Here is a 14,562-nt window from a genome sequence, read left to right on the forward strand (position 1 = left end):
TAGGGGTTTGGTGCGTTGTGGATCGGGCAGTGTCCGAAGGCGTGGGCCTTGGCGTTCTGATCCTCGGTTGCTGAAACTGGCTTTTGGAACTTGGAACGTTACCTCACTGGCGGGGAAGGAGCCTGAGTTGGTGCGTGAGGTTGAGAGATACCGGCTAGATATAGTCGGGCTCACCTCAACACACAGCTTGGGCTCTGAGACCAATCTCCTTGAGAGGGGCTGGACTTTATTCTTTTCTGGAGTTGCCCATGGTGAGAGGCGGCAGGCAGGTGTGGGCTTTCTCATAGCCCCTCGACTCGGTGCCTGTATGTTGGGGTTTTCTCCGGTGGACGAGAGGGCAGCTTCCCTACGCCTTCGGGTTGGGGAACGGGTCCTGACTGTTGTCTGTGCTTATGCACCGAACAGCAGTTCAGAGTACCCAGCCTTCTTAGAGTCCTTGGGAAGGGTGCTTGAAAGTGCTCCTCCTGGAGACTCTATTGTCCTACTGGGGGACTTCAACGCTCACGTGGGCAATGACAGTGAGACCTGGGGGGGTGTGATTGGGAGGAATGGCCTCTCTGATCTGAACCCGAGTGGTGTTCAGTTTTTGGACTTCTGCGCAAACCACAGTTTGTCCATCACGAACACCATGTTTGAACACAAGGATGTCCATAAGTGCACATGGCACCAGGACACCCTAGGCCGCAGTTCAATGATTGACTTTGTAGTCGTGTTATCGGACTTGCGGCCATGTGTTTTGGACACTCGGGTAAAGAGAGGAGCTGAGCTGTCAACTGATCACCACCTGGTGGTGAGTTGGATCAGGTGGTGGGGGAAGATGCCGGTCAGACCAGGCAAGCCCAAACGCATAGTGAGGGTTTGCTGGGAACGTCTAGCAGAAGAACCTGTCAGATTGATCTTCAACTCACACCTCCGTCAGAACTTTGACCAGATATCGGGGGAGGTGGGGGACATTGACTCAGAATGGGCCATGTTCCGTTCCTCCATTGCTGAAGCGGCTGACTGTAGCTGTGGCCGTAAGGTAGTTGGTGCCTGTCGGGGCGGTAATCCTCGAACCCGGTGGTGGACACCCCAGGTGAGAGATGCCGTCAAGCTGAAGAAGGAGTCCTACCGGGCATGGTTGGCCTGTGGGACACCAGAGGCAGCTGGCAGGTATCGACAGGCCAAGCGATCTGCGGCTTCAGTTGTTGCCAAGGCAAAAACCCGTGTATGGGAGGAGTTTGGTGAGGCCTTGGAAACTGACTTTAAGTCGGCTCCGAAAAGATTCTGGCAAACCGTCAGGCGACTCAGAAGGGGAAAGCAGTGTGCCACTAGCACTGTATATAGTGGAGATGGTGTGCTGCTGACTTCGACTGAAGACGTCATTGGGCGGTGGAAGGAATACTTTGAGGACCTTCTCAATCAAACCGACACGTTCTCCAGTGAGGAGGCTGAGTCTGGGGACATGGGAATAGGCTTGTCCATTACTGAGGCCGAAGTCGCTAAGGTAGTTAAGAAGCTCCTTGGTGGCAAGGCTCCAGGGGTGGATGAGATCCGCCCTGAGTTCCTCAAGGCTCTGGATGTTGTGGGGCTGTCTTGGCTGACACGCCTTTTCAACATTGCGTGGACATCGGGGGCGGTGCCACTGGATTGGCAGACTGGGGTGGTGGTGCCTCTTTTTAAAAAAGGGGACCGGAGGGTGTGTTCCAACTACAGGGGAATCACACTCCTCAGCCTCCCTGGCAAGGTCTATGCAGGGGTACTGGAGAAGAGAGTCCGGCTTATAGTCGAACCTCGGATCCAGGAGGAAAAGTGCGGGTTCCGCCCTGGTCGTGGAACACTGGACCAACTCTTCACCCTCTCCAGGATTCTGGAGGGTTCATGGGAGTTTGCCCAACCAGTCCACATGTGCTTTGTGGATCTGGAGAAGGCATTCGACTGTGTTCCCGGGGGTATTCTGTGGGAGGTGCTTCGGGAGTACGGGGTACATGGCTCTTTGCTACGAGCCATTCAGGCCCTGTACAAACAAAGCTGGAGTTTGGTTCGCATAGCCGGCAGTAAGTCAGACTCGTTCCCAGTGAGAGTTGGACTCCGTCAGGGCTGCCCTTTGTCACCGATTCTATTCATAATTTTAATGGATAGAATTTCTAGGCGCAGTCAAGGGATGGAGGGTGTCCGGTTTGGTGACCTCAGGGTCACATCACTGCTGTTTGCAGATGATGTGGTCCTATTGGGGACATCAGGCCGCGAACTTCAGCTTTCGCTGGATCGGTTTGCAGCCGAGTGTGAAGCGGCTGGGATGAGAATCAGTACCTCTAAATCCGAGACCATGGTTCTCAGGCGGAAAAGGGTGGAGAGCCCTCTCTGGGTCAGGGATAGGCTCTTGCCTCAAGTGGAGGAGTTCAAGTATCTCGGGGTCTTGTTCACGAGTGATGGTACAAGGGAGCGGGAGATTGACAGGTGGATTGGTGCTGGGTCAGCAGTGATGCGGGCTCTTTACCGGTCTGTTGTGGTAAAGAAAGAGCTGAGCTATAAGGCAAGGCTCTCGATTTACCGGTCGATCTACGTTCCCACCCTCACCTATGGTCATGAGCTTTGGGTAATGACCGAAAGAATAAGATCGCGAATACAAGCGGCCGAAATGAGTTTCCTCCGCAGGGTGTCTGGACTCTCCCTTAGAGATAGGGTGAGAAGTTCAGTCATCCGGGAGGGACTCGGAGTAGAGCCGCTGCTTCTTCACGTCGAGAGGAGCCAGCTGAGGTGGTTCGGGCATCTGGTTAGGATGCCTCCTGGACGCCTCCCTCGGGAGGTGTCACAGGCGAGTCCACCTGGGAGGAGACCCCGGGGAAGACCCAGGACACGCTGGCGCGACTATATCGCCCAGCTGGCCTGGGAGCGCCTCGGAATCCCCCTTGGAGAGCTGGTGGAAGTGGCTGGGGAAAGGGAGGTCTGGGCTTCATTGCTTAGGATGCTGCCCCCGCAACCCGAACCCCGGACAAGCGGAAGATAATGGATGGATGGATGGATGGAAAATATCTGATATTAAATATGCAACTCAATTTACACTTCGTTCAGTGTAACGTTGTGGAGCGATGATGAGGCACGCGCATGTGTGAAGAGAAGCGAGATTTATTATGGGTAAATTCAAACTCAGGGTCAGAACAATCCAGGGTCACAGAGCCAACATGGAGAAAAGGAGGGACAGACATTATGCAAAGGAGCACAGGAACAACAAACAACAGAGGCCATAATAACAAATACCAAACACTTCAAACAAAGACCAGCCAGAGACAAAACACAGGGCTTAAATACAGGGACAGGTAACGAGACACAGGTGGTTAACAAGAGGGTAACAGGTGAAAATCAAGGGCAGGGTCTGGAAACAAGGGGGAAGGACCAGGAAAGCAGCAAAACAAAAGCACATGGACCAGACCAAAACCAAAACAAAAGCACACGGACAGGACTGGAAGGAGCCAATCATGACACTGAGCAAGAATCCAAGAGGACAGAAACTCAATAAAAATGTGCCCACCTTATGCAAACTGTTCATTTTTACTCATTATTATTATTATTATTATTATTAATAATAATATTGTTCTCTTGCTGACTATATGGATAGTGCTTCTTCAGAATATCCTGTCTTCAGTTTGAATCTTCAGACGTCTGAATGACTGGTTCATGATTCCTCTGACTGTATCTATTCATCTTCTCATGTTGGTTATCAGATTGGTTGACGGAGAGATGAAGCTTGATTCATTCAAGGATTTGTTTGCTTTTTTCCCTTTTTTGATTGTCTAAGAAACTCTCAAAAATCTTCACCAGCACATAAGTTCAGGCAAAAGTAAAGGCATTTATGTTTTCCTGCCTCACTCGTTTATTGTCCAGCTTTCACATTAATAAAGAACAGACCACAGCATGGACAATATTCTCATATTTGTTTGTAGATACAAATCATTACATTTAAAGACCTTTTCAACCTTCTTCATTCATGTTCTGCTGAGTGCCAATCTGTATTGTATTTCTTAAATGTTAGATCCTCTACTGCTAATTATTGATCAGAGTAGATAAAAGCTGTCCGTCATTTGCACACCTTCTCCACCAATGCTGAAGTTAGCAGTCTTTCCTGTTGTCATAACCTTTGTCTTCTTCATATTGAGCTGAAGTCCCATCTTTTCACTCTTTTCTGCCATTAGCGTTGTATCATCTGCAAGTTGTTGATGTTTCTTTAACCAATCCTGAATCCTTCCTCCAGTCCTGATTCTCTCATTATCTGTTCTGCACACAAGCTGGACAGGTATGGTGATGGTGGGCAGTCTTGTCGAACTCCTTTGCCAATGTTGAGCCAGTCTGTTCTGTCCCAACCATGGCTTGTTGACTGGTGTAGAGATTACTTATTAGGACAATAAGATGCTCTGGTATTCCCATTTTCCTGAGGACATTTCATACTTTTCCATGATTTATAGAGTTGAGCGGTTTGCTAGAGTCATTGAAACACATGTTAACTTCTTTTTTGAACCCCTTGGCTTTTTCAATAATCCATACATACCCCTGATGACAACTCTTATATTTCAGTCAATAAAAAGAAATTTTGGATTTTTGGGGGGGGGTTTGGGAAAATTTTGTTCTTTTTTGTGTTTTTTTTCCTGTTATTCAGGTAAAAAAAATAAAAAGAAAGAGGAATTTAGACTCACAATGCACTTTTTTGAGTGAAACAATTTCTACACCATTCATTTTCTAGATTATCCTTTGACCAGGGTCCTTTTTTGTGCTGAGTTTGCATGTTCTCCTTGTGTGTGTTTTCTCTGGGTTTCCTCCCACAGTCCAAAGGCATGCAGTCAGGCTAATTGGACACGCTAAATTGTTCCTTGTGTGTGTGTGTGTCTGCCTGCCTTGGGATGGACTGGCAACCTGTACAGGATGTTTCCTGCCTTCCGCCTAGTGAGTGTTGGGATAGGCTCAACCCTGGTGACCCAGGAGAATAAGTGGCCTCGAAGATGAATGAATAAATGCTTCCCTTTTATTTATTAGTAGCATACGACATTCTTGAACAATCTTTCCCCCACAAATTTGAGGAAAAAAAAGAACAAAAAGTAAATTGGTTAACTTGGTGAAATATTGATTGATACAATCTTCTTCACAAATCCTACATTAAACTCCCACTCAATATATATTTGAATTCCATAATATTACTTTAGATGAGGTCTATCAGAACTAATTGTGATTAAGCTTATATTATGCTATAGCCATAGCTGAAAAAAGGACTATATTTCTTCATTGAGTCATTTTACACAATACGGAAATATACTAGTTTTATGGTTTATTTGCACTTAGTTTGCAATTAACAGGTTAACATCACAATTTGCTTATTGATCATGTTAGTTTAATAGAAAGGCCCCATTATCACTGACTAACATTTATTCTTTCTTTCACAGACAAACATGAATATATTCTCCTTGATTGTTCTAATCCTACCAATTCTGTGCTATGGTAAGTTCATAAAACATTTGCAGTATTTAGCTGCCGATTTTATATAGAGTGACTTACAAGTTTGATCAGTTTATATAGGTAGGTGAAGGTGGTGTTAGGAGTCTTGTGCAAGGACTCTTATTAGTATAGGGTGGTTACCCAGGCGGGGATTTGAACCCCAGTCTACGGCGGGAGAAGGCAGAGGTGTTACCCACTATACTATACAAGCCACTTCAGCAAACAATTACTGTAGAACTGTTAACACTTTATTCATTATTGGCTGTGTTTACATGCAGAGATTTATGCCGATCCAATTGAATTCATTCTGATTATAGATTAAGACTGAGGTGTTTATCTGCTCACTCTACGCAGCAATCTGTGGAAAGTCTCCGTTTTCATGCACACTACAAGTAATCAGATCCAAAATTACATGCATGGACAGAGAACCACTTAGTGGAGATGTTACTGTGACAGCGAGCGTCACGTGAGTTCAGTCAGAGTGAGATGGGTTTACAGTTAGTGCTGTCTTTTAAAGATCTTAGCGTAAACTTCTGCAGACCAGTTTCTGCTCTGTCATGTTGAACATTATAAACTTTCACTATGACGCGATGCACATGCGCAAAACATACTTACACTTTCCCACTGGGAATGTAAATGGATACAGGCATTTACATGGCTATTATTCTTCTATTTCACAGATTATTTATTTTCATTTGGATAGATATTGTATTCCAAATTGCCTCAATCGGATTAATCTATTCCGATTGAGGTGTGTACCTGGACGTATTCTATTCCAATTGAGCTATTAGTCAAATTATTAATGGATTATTAGGCTGCATGTAAATGTGGCTAATGTTGCCTACAGCTGTCTTTGGTGTGTATGGACAATCAAACTTAAATCCTGTAGAAATGTTTAAATTTAAACGACCTGGAAGAATGCAGTAGCCTACAGAGAGCAGGGTCCATATTCTGAGCAGAATGCAAACCCTGACTAGGCAACTTGAAACTGAAAATATATCAGTTTATTTTATTTATTTATTTATTGTATGTCTTTGCTTTTACTGTTCACTTAGTTGAGTGTATTTCGCCTTGTGATTTTTGTCTTGGTGTTTTCTGTGTACTAATTTACTGGTTGTTATTCTTAACCTTTACTTTATTGGAGCCATGCTGCAAGACACATTTCCCAAATGGAAGAGTAAAAATGAATCTGAATTCTCAACCTGAAATCTATATGTAAATAACATATTGCTGTTGTCAGATACAAACCTTGTATCTCCATTTTTGTTGATTATCATTTTTTGACCGTTTGAAAATGCATGCTGGCCTTTATATTGTGTGTACATTTCATAAAGGATGGACCAAAATAAATGGCCAGTGGTTCCATTGATTTACATTGAAAGGAATGTATGTTTTTTCCGTCTCCTGTAAAGTTACCGTTTTGGACATTTCATACCATTCCCACAGCAGCAATATTCATGCACTGAAGCTGGTTGTGTTCAGACCACTGCTTGTTTCATCATAGTGCAACACTTTCCTGAAACAGATGAGGAGTAGTTAATACATAATTCAGGATGATCAGATCTTTGGTCATTTCTGCTTTGATGAATAAGGGCCATTGAGCATACACTACTGCATGCATGCATAACCTGGAAAATATATAAAATAATAATAAAAAAAAACACTGATCTGTTCTTTTAACATTATAAATATATTTTCTTTGTGATACATCATTAAGGAATTTAATAGATTTTTATCTGAATTCTATTAAATTTGATGTTCCAAGATATTATCAACTGATGTTATAACTCAATATCAATGACGGTTAACCAGCCAATTGTTATTCTCCTTAAGGACTTAATAAATCTGATTCAAAGTATCCAGATCTTCATTTAAGATTCATTGATCCTTCCCAGCCTGAAATCCTATACACTGTGGAAAAGACAAAGGGTAAGTTTCCCCTCTCATTTAGTTTTACTGGTTCAATTCTTTATATTTCTGCATTTCCACCCACACTGTGCCATGAGAACATTAATGACCCAGGTAATGATCTTCTCAACACAAATAAAGACTGAAACATTCAGAAGAAAGCATAAACCTTAAGCCAATGTTGTGAGATGTGAGAAACCTTTATTTACATGACAATTAAATTATTACATTCTACATGTTTCTAATATCTGCATGTATATAAAAAAACTTTGGAAATAAAAAGTGGATTGGATGTTTTATTTTATCTGTAATCTCAAACTCTAACGGCTGTTTGATGATAGTATGTGGTTCTGCTTACAGTGTGGGAAATGTCTTGCACATCATTCAACCAAAAAGGGGATAATGAGCCATTCTGTAACTCTTATGAAGAATGTGGCTTCAGTCACCATCTAAACTCAACATTTACAGCCTGCAACATAAACAAAGGTAAAGGAATAGAACAGATTTTCTCATCACCTCTTTTCCTGGAATTGTGTAGGCAACATTTTATTGAGATTTAGACCAACTGTTTTTAAGGTGAAGTGGGGAGTTTACATATTCATAGCACAACTGCAAAAATAAGGCTCAAAATCATGGTGCAGTTGTATGTGAGTATGATGCACGGTTTGAAATAAAGGTTCTATGCAGGTCCTTTTTTTGGTTCATCAAGGCACAAACAATGTAAATGTACCTTCAAAGGTTCAACAGTGGTTTTAAGTTCTAATTTTGTACCTTAAATATGTTTTTTCTAAGTTTAAAAGTGCATATTTGTACCTTTTCATAACTGAATGTTTTAAAATAGAACAGTGAAATAAAAGCCTGGAGACAAGACGGGGGGTGTGGAGTACATCTTAAGTATAATTTCAATGGATTATAGTACAATTATATTCCCTGACTAAAGGTACTGAGATGTACCCTTGAGGGTACCACCCCAGTGACAATAGGGGTCCTGCCCCTGTGACAGTTTACTACCTTTTTTTTCTGAAAATGAAGATATTTTTGGTATTTTCACGTTTGGTGGTGGGACCTCTAACCAGACTGATGAATATATGAATACATTATCAATAAATGATCTCCCCTCAATGTTTTGGAGATTTTCAGGGTAGAATATCACCACTTTTGTAGATGAATATACAAATACATTCTATTAATTTTTGTGTCTTATAAAATTCATAGACATTTTAATAATAGCTCTATAGTCATAATAAATGTAACATCTAATATTTTAAAGTAATGTAAATCCATTCATTTGAGCACCAATATGAACAAAAACAATGTGTGTGTCATTGATTTTGCGAAATATATGCATTCATTAAATGTGCCCTTTTGTTCTGTAAAATTATAGAGACGTCTTTAGTAGAGTGTGAACTAGGAGACTACAAGTGCACAGGCATGGATTGTGGCTGGAAAGAGAATGAAAACTTTAAAGATGTGAGAAAAGCCAAATGTCGAGCGTATTTCTATGGTAAGTCTCTGTTTGCCGTCACGTTGATTTCCTGATAATATGAGTAATATATTAATTCTAAGGCATTTTTCTTTATCTTTTCACTCCAAAGACACAGATCTCAGCTTCACTTGGACAAAAGCTACAGATGTTGTCCTAAGTGTGCAAGGTAAAAACATTCTTTAAATCAAGGCATATTAAATCTCATAAAACACATTTTTCAACAGGGGGTATAAATCCTATAGAAAATCCACAAATGATTATTCAGGGTGAACCTAGAAACAATTAACATGACTAACAAAAACAAAACTCTGAAATACATGTGTAACACTAAAATCTATATATGGGTTGATGACAAGAATGGTCAAGCCACTTAAATGCATGTGACAGTTCACATAATAAACTATAATCTGTGTGCTTGTTTAATTCTATAAACAAAGATGATTTCCAAGTAAATCAATCACCATAACAACCACATAAACAGCCACAATAAAAAACTACAGGTGCCAGAGCCATATGAGTACTCAGAGTGTTTAACATGAACTGTTGCTTTTATTTTATTACATTTACCATAATTATCACTGCTTTTCCAAAAAAACCCAATTTGTCAATTCCGTGTGCTGGGTGAGTCAAAAGTCACAGGACACTGTTTTATTTTATTTTTTATTTTATTATTGACTTTTATCTCTGGTGTCATCTCAAACAAATTGTGTACACTGAGAAAACCCTGTATTTTCTCTCTGTTACAGGTTCCACACAGCTTTTTCAGCTCCATTTGAAGCTTAAAAAGGAATCGGGTATGTTTTTAACCCCCACTGCTTTAGAGTTATTAGAATGTTTAACGAAACTAAATTTTGATTGGCTAAACCATCATTCAACTGACATCAGGATTAAGTTTTTAAAACTTAAGGATGGAATGTCTCAATTTCTTGAAATATATATATATATATATATATATATATATATATATTGCTGTTGTCAGAAGAAAACCTTGTATCTCCAAAATTAGAACTTTACAAGAGAAAGAAAAAACATACTGTAGTTTTAATGCAAGTCAACGGAACCAGACATCTTTCCCAGTCATTTGGGGCCATTTCTTTTGCTCCATTCATCATGAAATTTACACACAATGTAAAGGGCAACAGGTCGTTTGAAATTATCTCCAAAACTGAAAAATTACAAAAATGGAAATATGGGATTTTCTTCCGACAGATAACGATAGATAGCAGCTACTGTATAGGAGCACTTTGTAGTTCTACAGTTACAGACTGTAGTCCATCTGTTTCTCTGATACTTTGTTAGCCCCCTTTTACCCTGTTCTTCAGTGGTCGGGACCCCCATGGACCCTCACAGAGCAGGTTCTATTTGGGTGGTTGATCATTCTCAGCACTGCAGTAACACTGATGTGGTGGTGGTGTATTAGTGTGTGTTGTGCTGGTCTGAGTGGATCAGACACAGCAGTGCTGCTGGAGTTTTTAAACACCTCTGTGTCACTGCTGGACTGAGAATAGTCCACCAACCAAAAATATCCAGACAACAGCATCCTGTGGACTTACATCTACACTGTAGACTGGCAAGGTGGGAGTGTCTAATAGAGTGGACAGTGAGTGGACACAGTGTTTAAAAACTCCAGTGGCGCTACTGTGTCTGATCCACTTGCACCAGCACAGCACACACTAACACACCACCACCATCACCATATAACATAACACAACATATGCGGCAGGGCATTTAAACTGCCACTGACTGCAAGAAGAAAAAACACCAATGCACCAATGACACAGTCCTCCCAAATGCTATAAACATCCATGCCTGCTTTGAAGCATCCAACACTGAAGCAGCAGTAATGATCTCACGTCCCCCTCACTGACCAGGCACTGTCTGTGAAAGCAGCCAGTGTGAAGAGAACCCTGGTGAACCACATAAAGCTGCAGGCCCTGATAACATTCCTGGAGGTGTGCTTAAGGAGTGCCCACTAGCTAGCTGCAGGCTGTTGTCCCAACATGTTTGAAAACATCTCACCCCAACACTCTGAACACCGGAGCCCCCCAGGGCCGTGTACCTTACTCGCTGTTGAATATCTGCTCTCTCATAACCGCATCATATAGTTTAGCGGAGCTACAGAGAGGTATTGAGGCAGCGTGAATTCTGGTGCAAGGATAACAGTCTCTCTTTGAATGTCACCAAGACTAAAGAGATGGTTGTAGATTTCAGAGGGACACAGACCCCTCACACCTCACCCCCCTGAGCACATCAGCAATTCAGTGAGGAAGGCAGATGGTAAATGGTGTAATTAATGGAATTCTACTCCAAATAGAACACTACTGCAACAGCATGCTATCTAGCAAACATTAGACAATACTTCTATGAGCCCTGCACGTACTACAAAACTACAAAAAGCTCTAACTCACTGCAAAATTTTACATTTTGGTGGGGCTTTTCAAACGGCTCAGCTGATGTTAGCTTACTATACATATATAGGCCAACTGTTAAAAGTGCAGCCGTTGTCAGAAGAAAACCTTGCATCGCTTTTTTTGTTTTCGACATCATTTGAAAATATCTGGTGTCCTGTACATTGTATGTAAATTACATGATGGATTAAAAGAAATGACCCAAAATGACTTTTAAAAAATCTGGTTCCACTGACTTACATTAAAAGTAAAGTGTTTTTTTTCCTTCTCCTATGAAGTTACTATTCTGGAGATACGATGTTTTGTTCCAACAGCAGCCGTACCTTTAGCTTTTTCACCTGTGACCTTTTTTTCTGTTTTTGTGTTTGTGTACATATTTTAGTAACTATACATTTGCGCCCTTGACTTCTGCAGGTAATCACGCTGCTGAAGAATATGGATCTACTGCTTCACAAAATAAACCAGGTGAGTAAACATAGAGCAAGTGTAATCACTGTTGGACAAGTTTGCTTTTCTGCTTTACTGCTACTTAAGCCATGCTTACATGAATGTGTGCTCAGAAAGTTCTAGCTGCTGGCCTCAAGTTGAGCTCACACATCCTCTTTTTCAACTGATTTTCTGCAATTTATGCAATTTACATCTGCATTTCCCGCCTTTGAGGTGTGTGAGTTTGTTCCATTCTGCAAGAACCAGATGCTCAGATAACACATTACTTGCACCCCATTTCCAACTCCAATTGTATTTTATTCTATATAATAATGCTATTTTAGTTAATCTGCCATTTAGGTCTCTTATACTTATTCAACAGTAACTGATAGATTTATGTTTATTAATTATTCATGTAACAGCAGAACACATTTCCTAATGTTCACAGTATCATATTTATACACTGAGCAAGGCCAGATCTACCATCAGGGTGACTTGGGTGAAGCCCTGGGGCCTGGGAGACAAGAAAACATACTGATTGAGAAAAAAGTGTGTGTTTTATTGAGAAATACTTGTTAATTAGTGCAGCCGACTTCCAGCCATGTAGCCATAGTGATGCCCAGATTGATCAGAAACCTACCCAAACAAATTTAGAATGATATTTATTTAAATCTATTTTTTATAACAATATTTTTTGTGCCTTTCGTAAGTAGATGCACACCTTATAGGAAGGGGCGCTGTTAATGATGCCTGCATTGTGGTGAAGTGTACATAGTTTTGCTATTGTTTTGTCTGGAGTGACTTTTTGCTTTACTATTTGTTTTCTCTGCAATGACTTTTTTTTTTTTAAAGATGCATTGATTTATGTGAATATCTGGTTCATTAGGACAAACTAAGTGAAAGGGAATTTTAAAATGAGTTCAGGTCTGGTTGGGATGATTCTAGCAAGTGGAAGTAGGAGGTTAGGAGGGCCTTAAAGCCTCAACACCCAGGGGCTTGGCTTGTTAGTTAACATAACATTTGTTCCTGGATGCTTCTATAGTAGTTAATCTACATGTTATTTCTGTCGTTTTACTTTAACTAATGTTCGATAAACTTTTTTCCTAGTAATTTTTTTTCATTTGTTACTGATATTTACTATATTAGTTCATGATTAGTTCATTAATTACGAACTGTTTGTAGGGTGTTACCGAATGGGCTGCAAAATTCCTGACCTCTCTGCAACATTTCAAGGAGCTTTTTAAATGGCTTACTGGATGTTAGCTAATTACACATACAAATGACTAAGAATGGTCCTCTGGCATCATTGACTCCGGCTTGTATTTTTTATATCTACGGTATATGCATATACACTGCTCAAAAAAATAAAAGGAACACTCAAATAACACATCCTAGATCTGAATGAATGAAATATTCTCATTGAATACTTTGTTCTGTACAAAGTTTAATATGCTGACAACAAAATCACACAAAAATCATCAATGGAAATCAAATTTATTAACCAATGGAGGCCTGGAGTGGAAAAACACACTACAGGCTGATCCAACTTTGATGTAATGTAATTAAAACAAGTCAAAATGAGGCTCAGTATTGTGTGCGGCCTCCACGTGCCTGTATGACCTCCCTACAATGCCTGGGCATGCTCCTGATGAGGTGGTGGATGGTCTCATGAGGGATCTCCTCCCAGACCTGGACTAAAGCATCCGCCAACTCCTGGACAGTCTGTGGTACAACGTGGCGTTGGTGGATGGAGCGAGACATGATGTCCCAGATGTGCTCAATCGGATTCAGGTCTGGGGAACAGGCGGGCCAGTCCATAGCTTCAATGCCTTCATCTTGCAGGAACTGCTGACACACTGCAGCCACATGAGGTCTTGCATTGTCCTGCATTAGGAGGAACCCAGGGCCAACCGCACCAGCATATGGTCTCACAAGGGGTCTGAGGATCTCATCTCGGTACCTAATCGCAGTCAGGCTACCTCTGGCGAGCACATGGAAGGCTGTGCGGCCCTCCAAAGAAATGCCACCCCACACCATTACTGACCCACTGCCAAACTGGTCATGCTGAAGGATGTTGCAGGCAGCAGATCGCTCTCCACGGCATCTCCAGACTCTGTCACGTCTGTCACATGTGCTAAGTGTGAACCTGCTTTCATCTGTGAAGAGCACATAGCGCCAGTGGCGAATTTGCCAATCCTGGTGTTCTCTGGCAAATGCCAAGCGTCCTGCACGGTGTTGGGCTGTGAGTACAGCCCCCATCTGTGGATGTCGGGCCCTCATACCATCCTCATGGAGTCAGTTTCTAACCGTTTGTGCAGACACATGCACCTTTGTGGCCTGCTGTAGGTCATTTTGCAGGGCTCTGGGAGTGCTCCTCCTGTTCCTCCTTGCACAAAGGCGGAGGTAGTGGTCCTGCTGCTGGGTTGTTGCCCTCCTACGGCCTCTTCCACGTCTCCTGGTGTACTGGCCTGTCTCCTGGTAGCGCCTCCAGCCTCTGGACACTAGGCTGACAGACGCAGCAAACCTTCTTGCCACAGCTCGCATTGACGTGCCATCCTGGATGAGCTGCACTACCTGAGCCACTTGTGTGGGTTGTAGAGCCCGTCTCCTGCTACCACGAGTGTGAAAGCACCACCAACATTCAAAAGTGACCAAAACATCAGCCAGAAAGCAGAAAGGTGCTGAGAAGTGGTCTGTGGTGCCCACCTGCAGAACCACTCCTTTATTGAGTGTGTCTTGCTAATTGCCAATAATTTCCACCTGTTGTCTTTTCCATTTGCACAACAGCTGTGAAATTGATTGTCAATCAGTGGACAGTTTGATTTCACAGAAGTTTGATTTACATGGAGTTATATTGTGTTGTTTAAGTGT

General features: G+C 42.0%; 1 protein-coding gene across 2 annotated transcripts in view; it reads left to right on the forward strand.

Annotated features, from left to right (window-relative positions):
- LOC108442581 overlaps positions 1–14,562 on the forward strand; it is a 29,128-nt gene that overhangs the window by 12,534 nt on the left and 2,032 nt on the right. For both annotated transcript variants that reach the window (XR_001859057.1, XM_017722698.1), the window contains exons 2-8: positions 5,412–5,466; positions 7,297–7,392; positions 7,732–7,857; positions 8,756–8,875; positions 8,967–9,023; positions 9,604–9,651; positions 11,680–11,730. Coding sequence is in view for 1 of the 2 variants with exons in the window: in XM_017722698.1 (XP_017578187.1) it covers positions 5,412–5,466; positions 7,297–7,392; positions 7,732–7,857; positions 8,756–8,875; positions 8,967–9,023; positions 9,604–9,651; positions 11,680–11,730 (553 nt within the window). In the remaining variant the exon portion in view is untranslated. The remainder of the gene's footprint in view (positions 1–5,411; positions 5,467–7,296; positions 7,393–7,731; positions 7,858–8,755; positions 8,876–8,966; positions 9,024–9,603; positions 9,652–11,679; positions 11,731–14,562) is intronic.

The sequence above is a fragment of the Pygocentrus nattereri genome, chromosome 17 (assembly GCF_015220715.1).
Source record: "Pygocentrus nattereri isolate fPygNat1 chromosome 17, fPygNat1.pri, whole genome shotgun sequence".
In the NCBI taxonomy this organism is placed as follows: domain Eukaryota; kingdom Metazoa; phylum Chordata; class Actinopteri; order Characiformes; family Serrasalmidae; genus Pygocentrus; species Pygocentrus nattereri.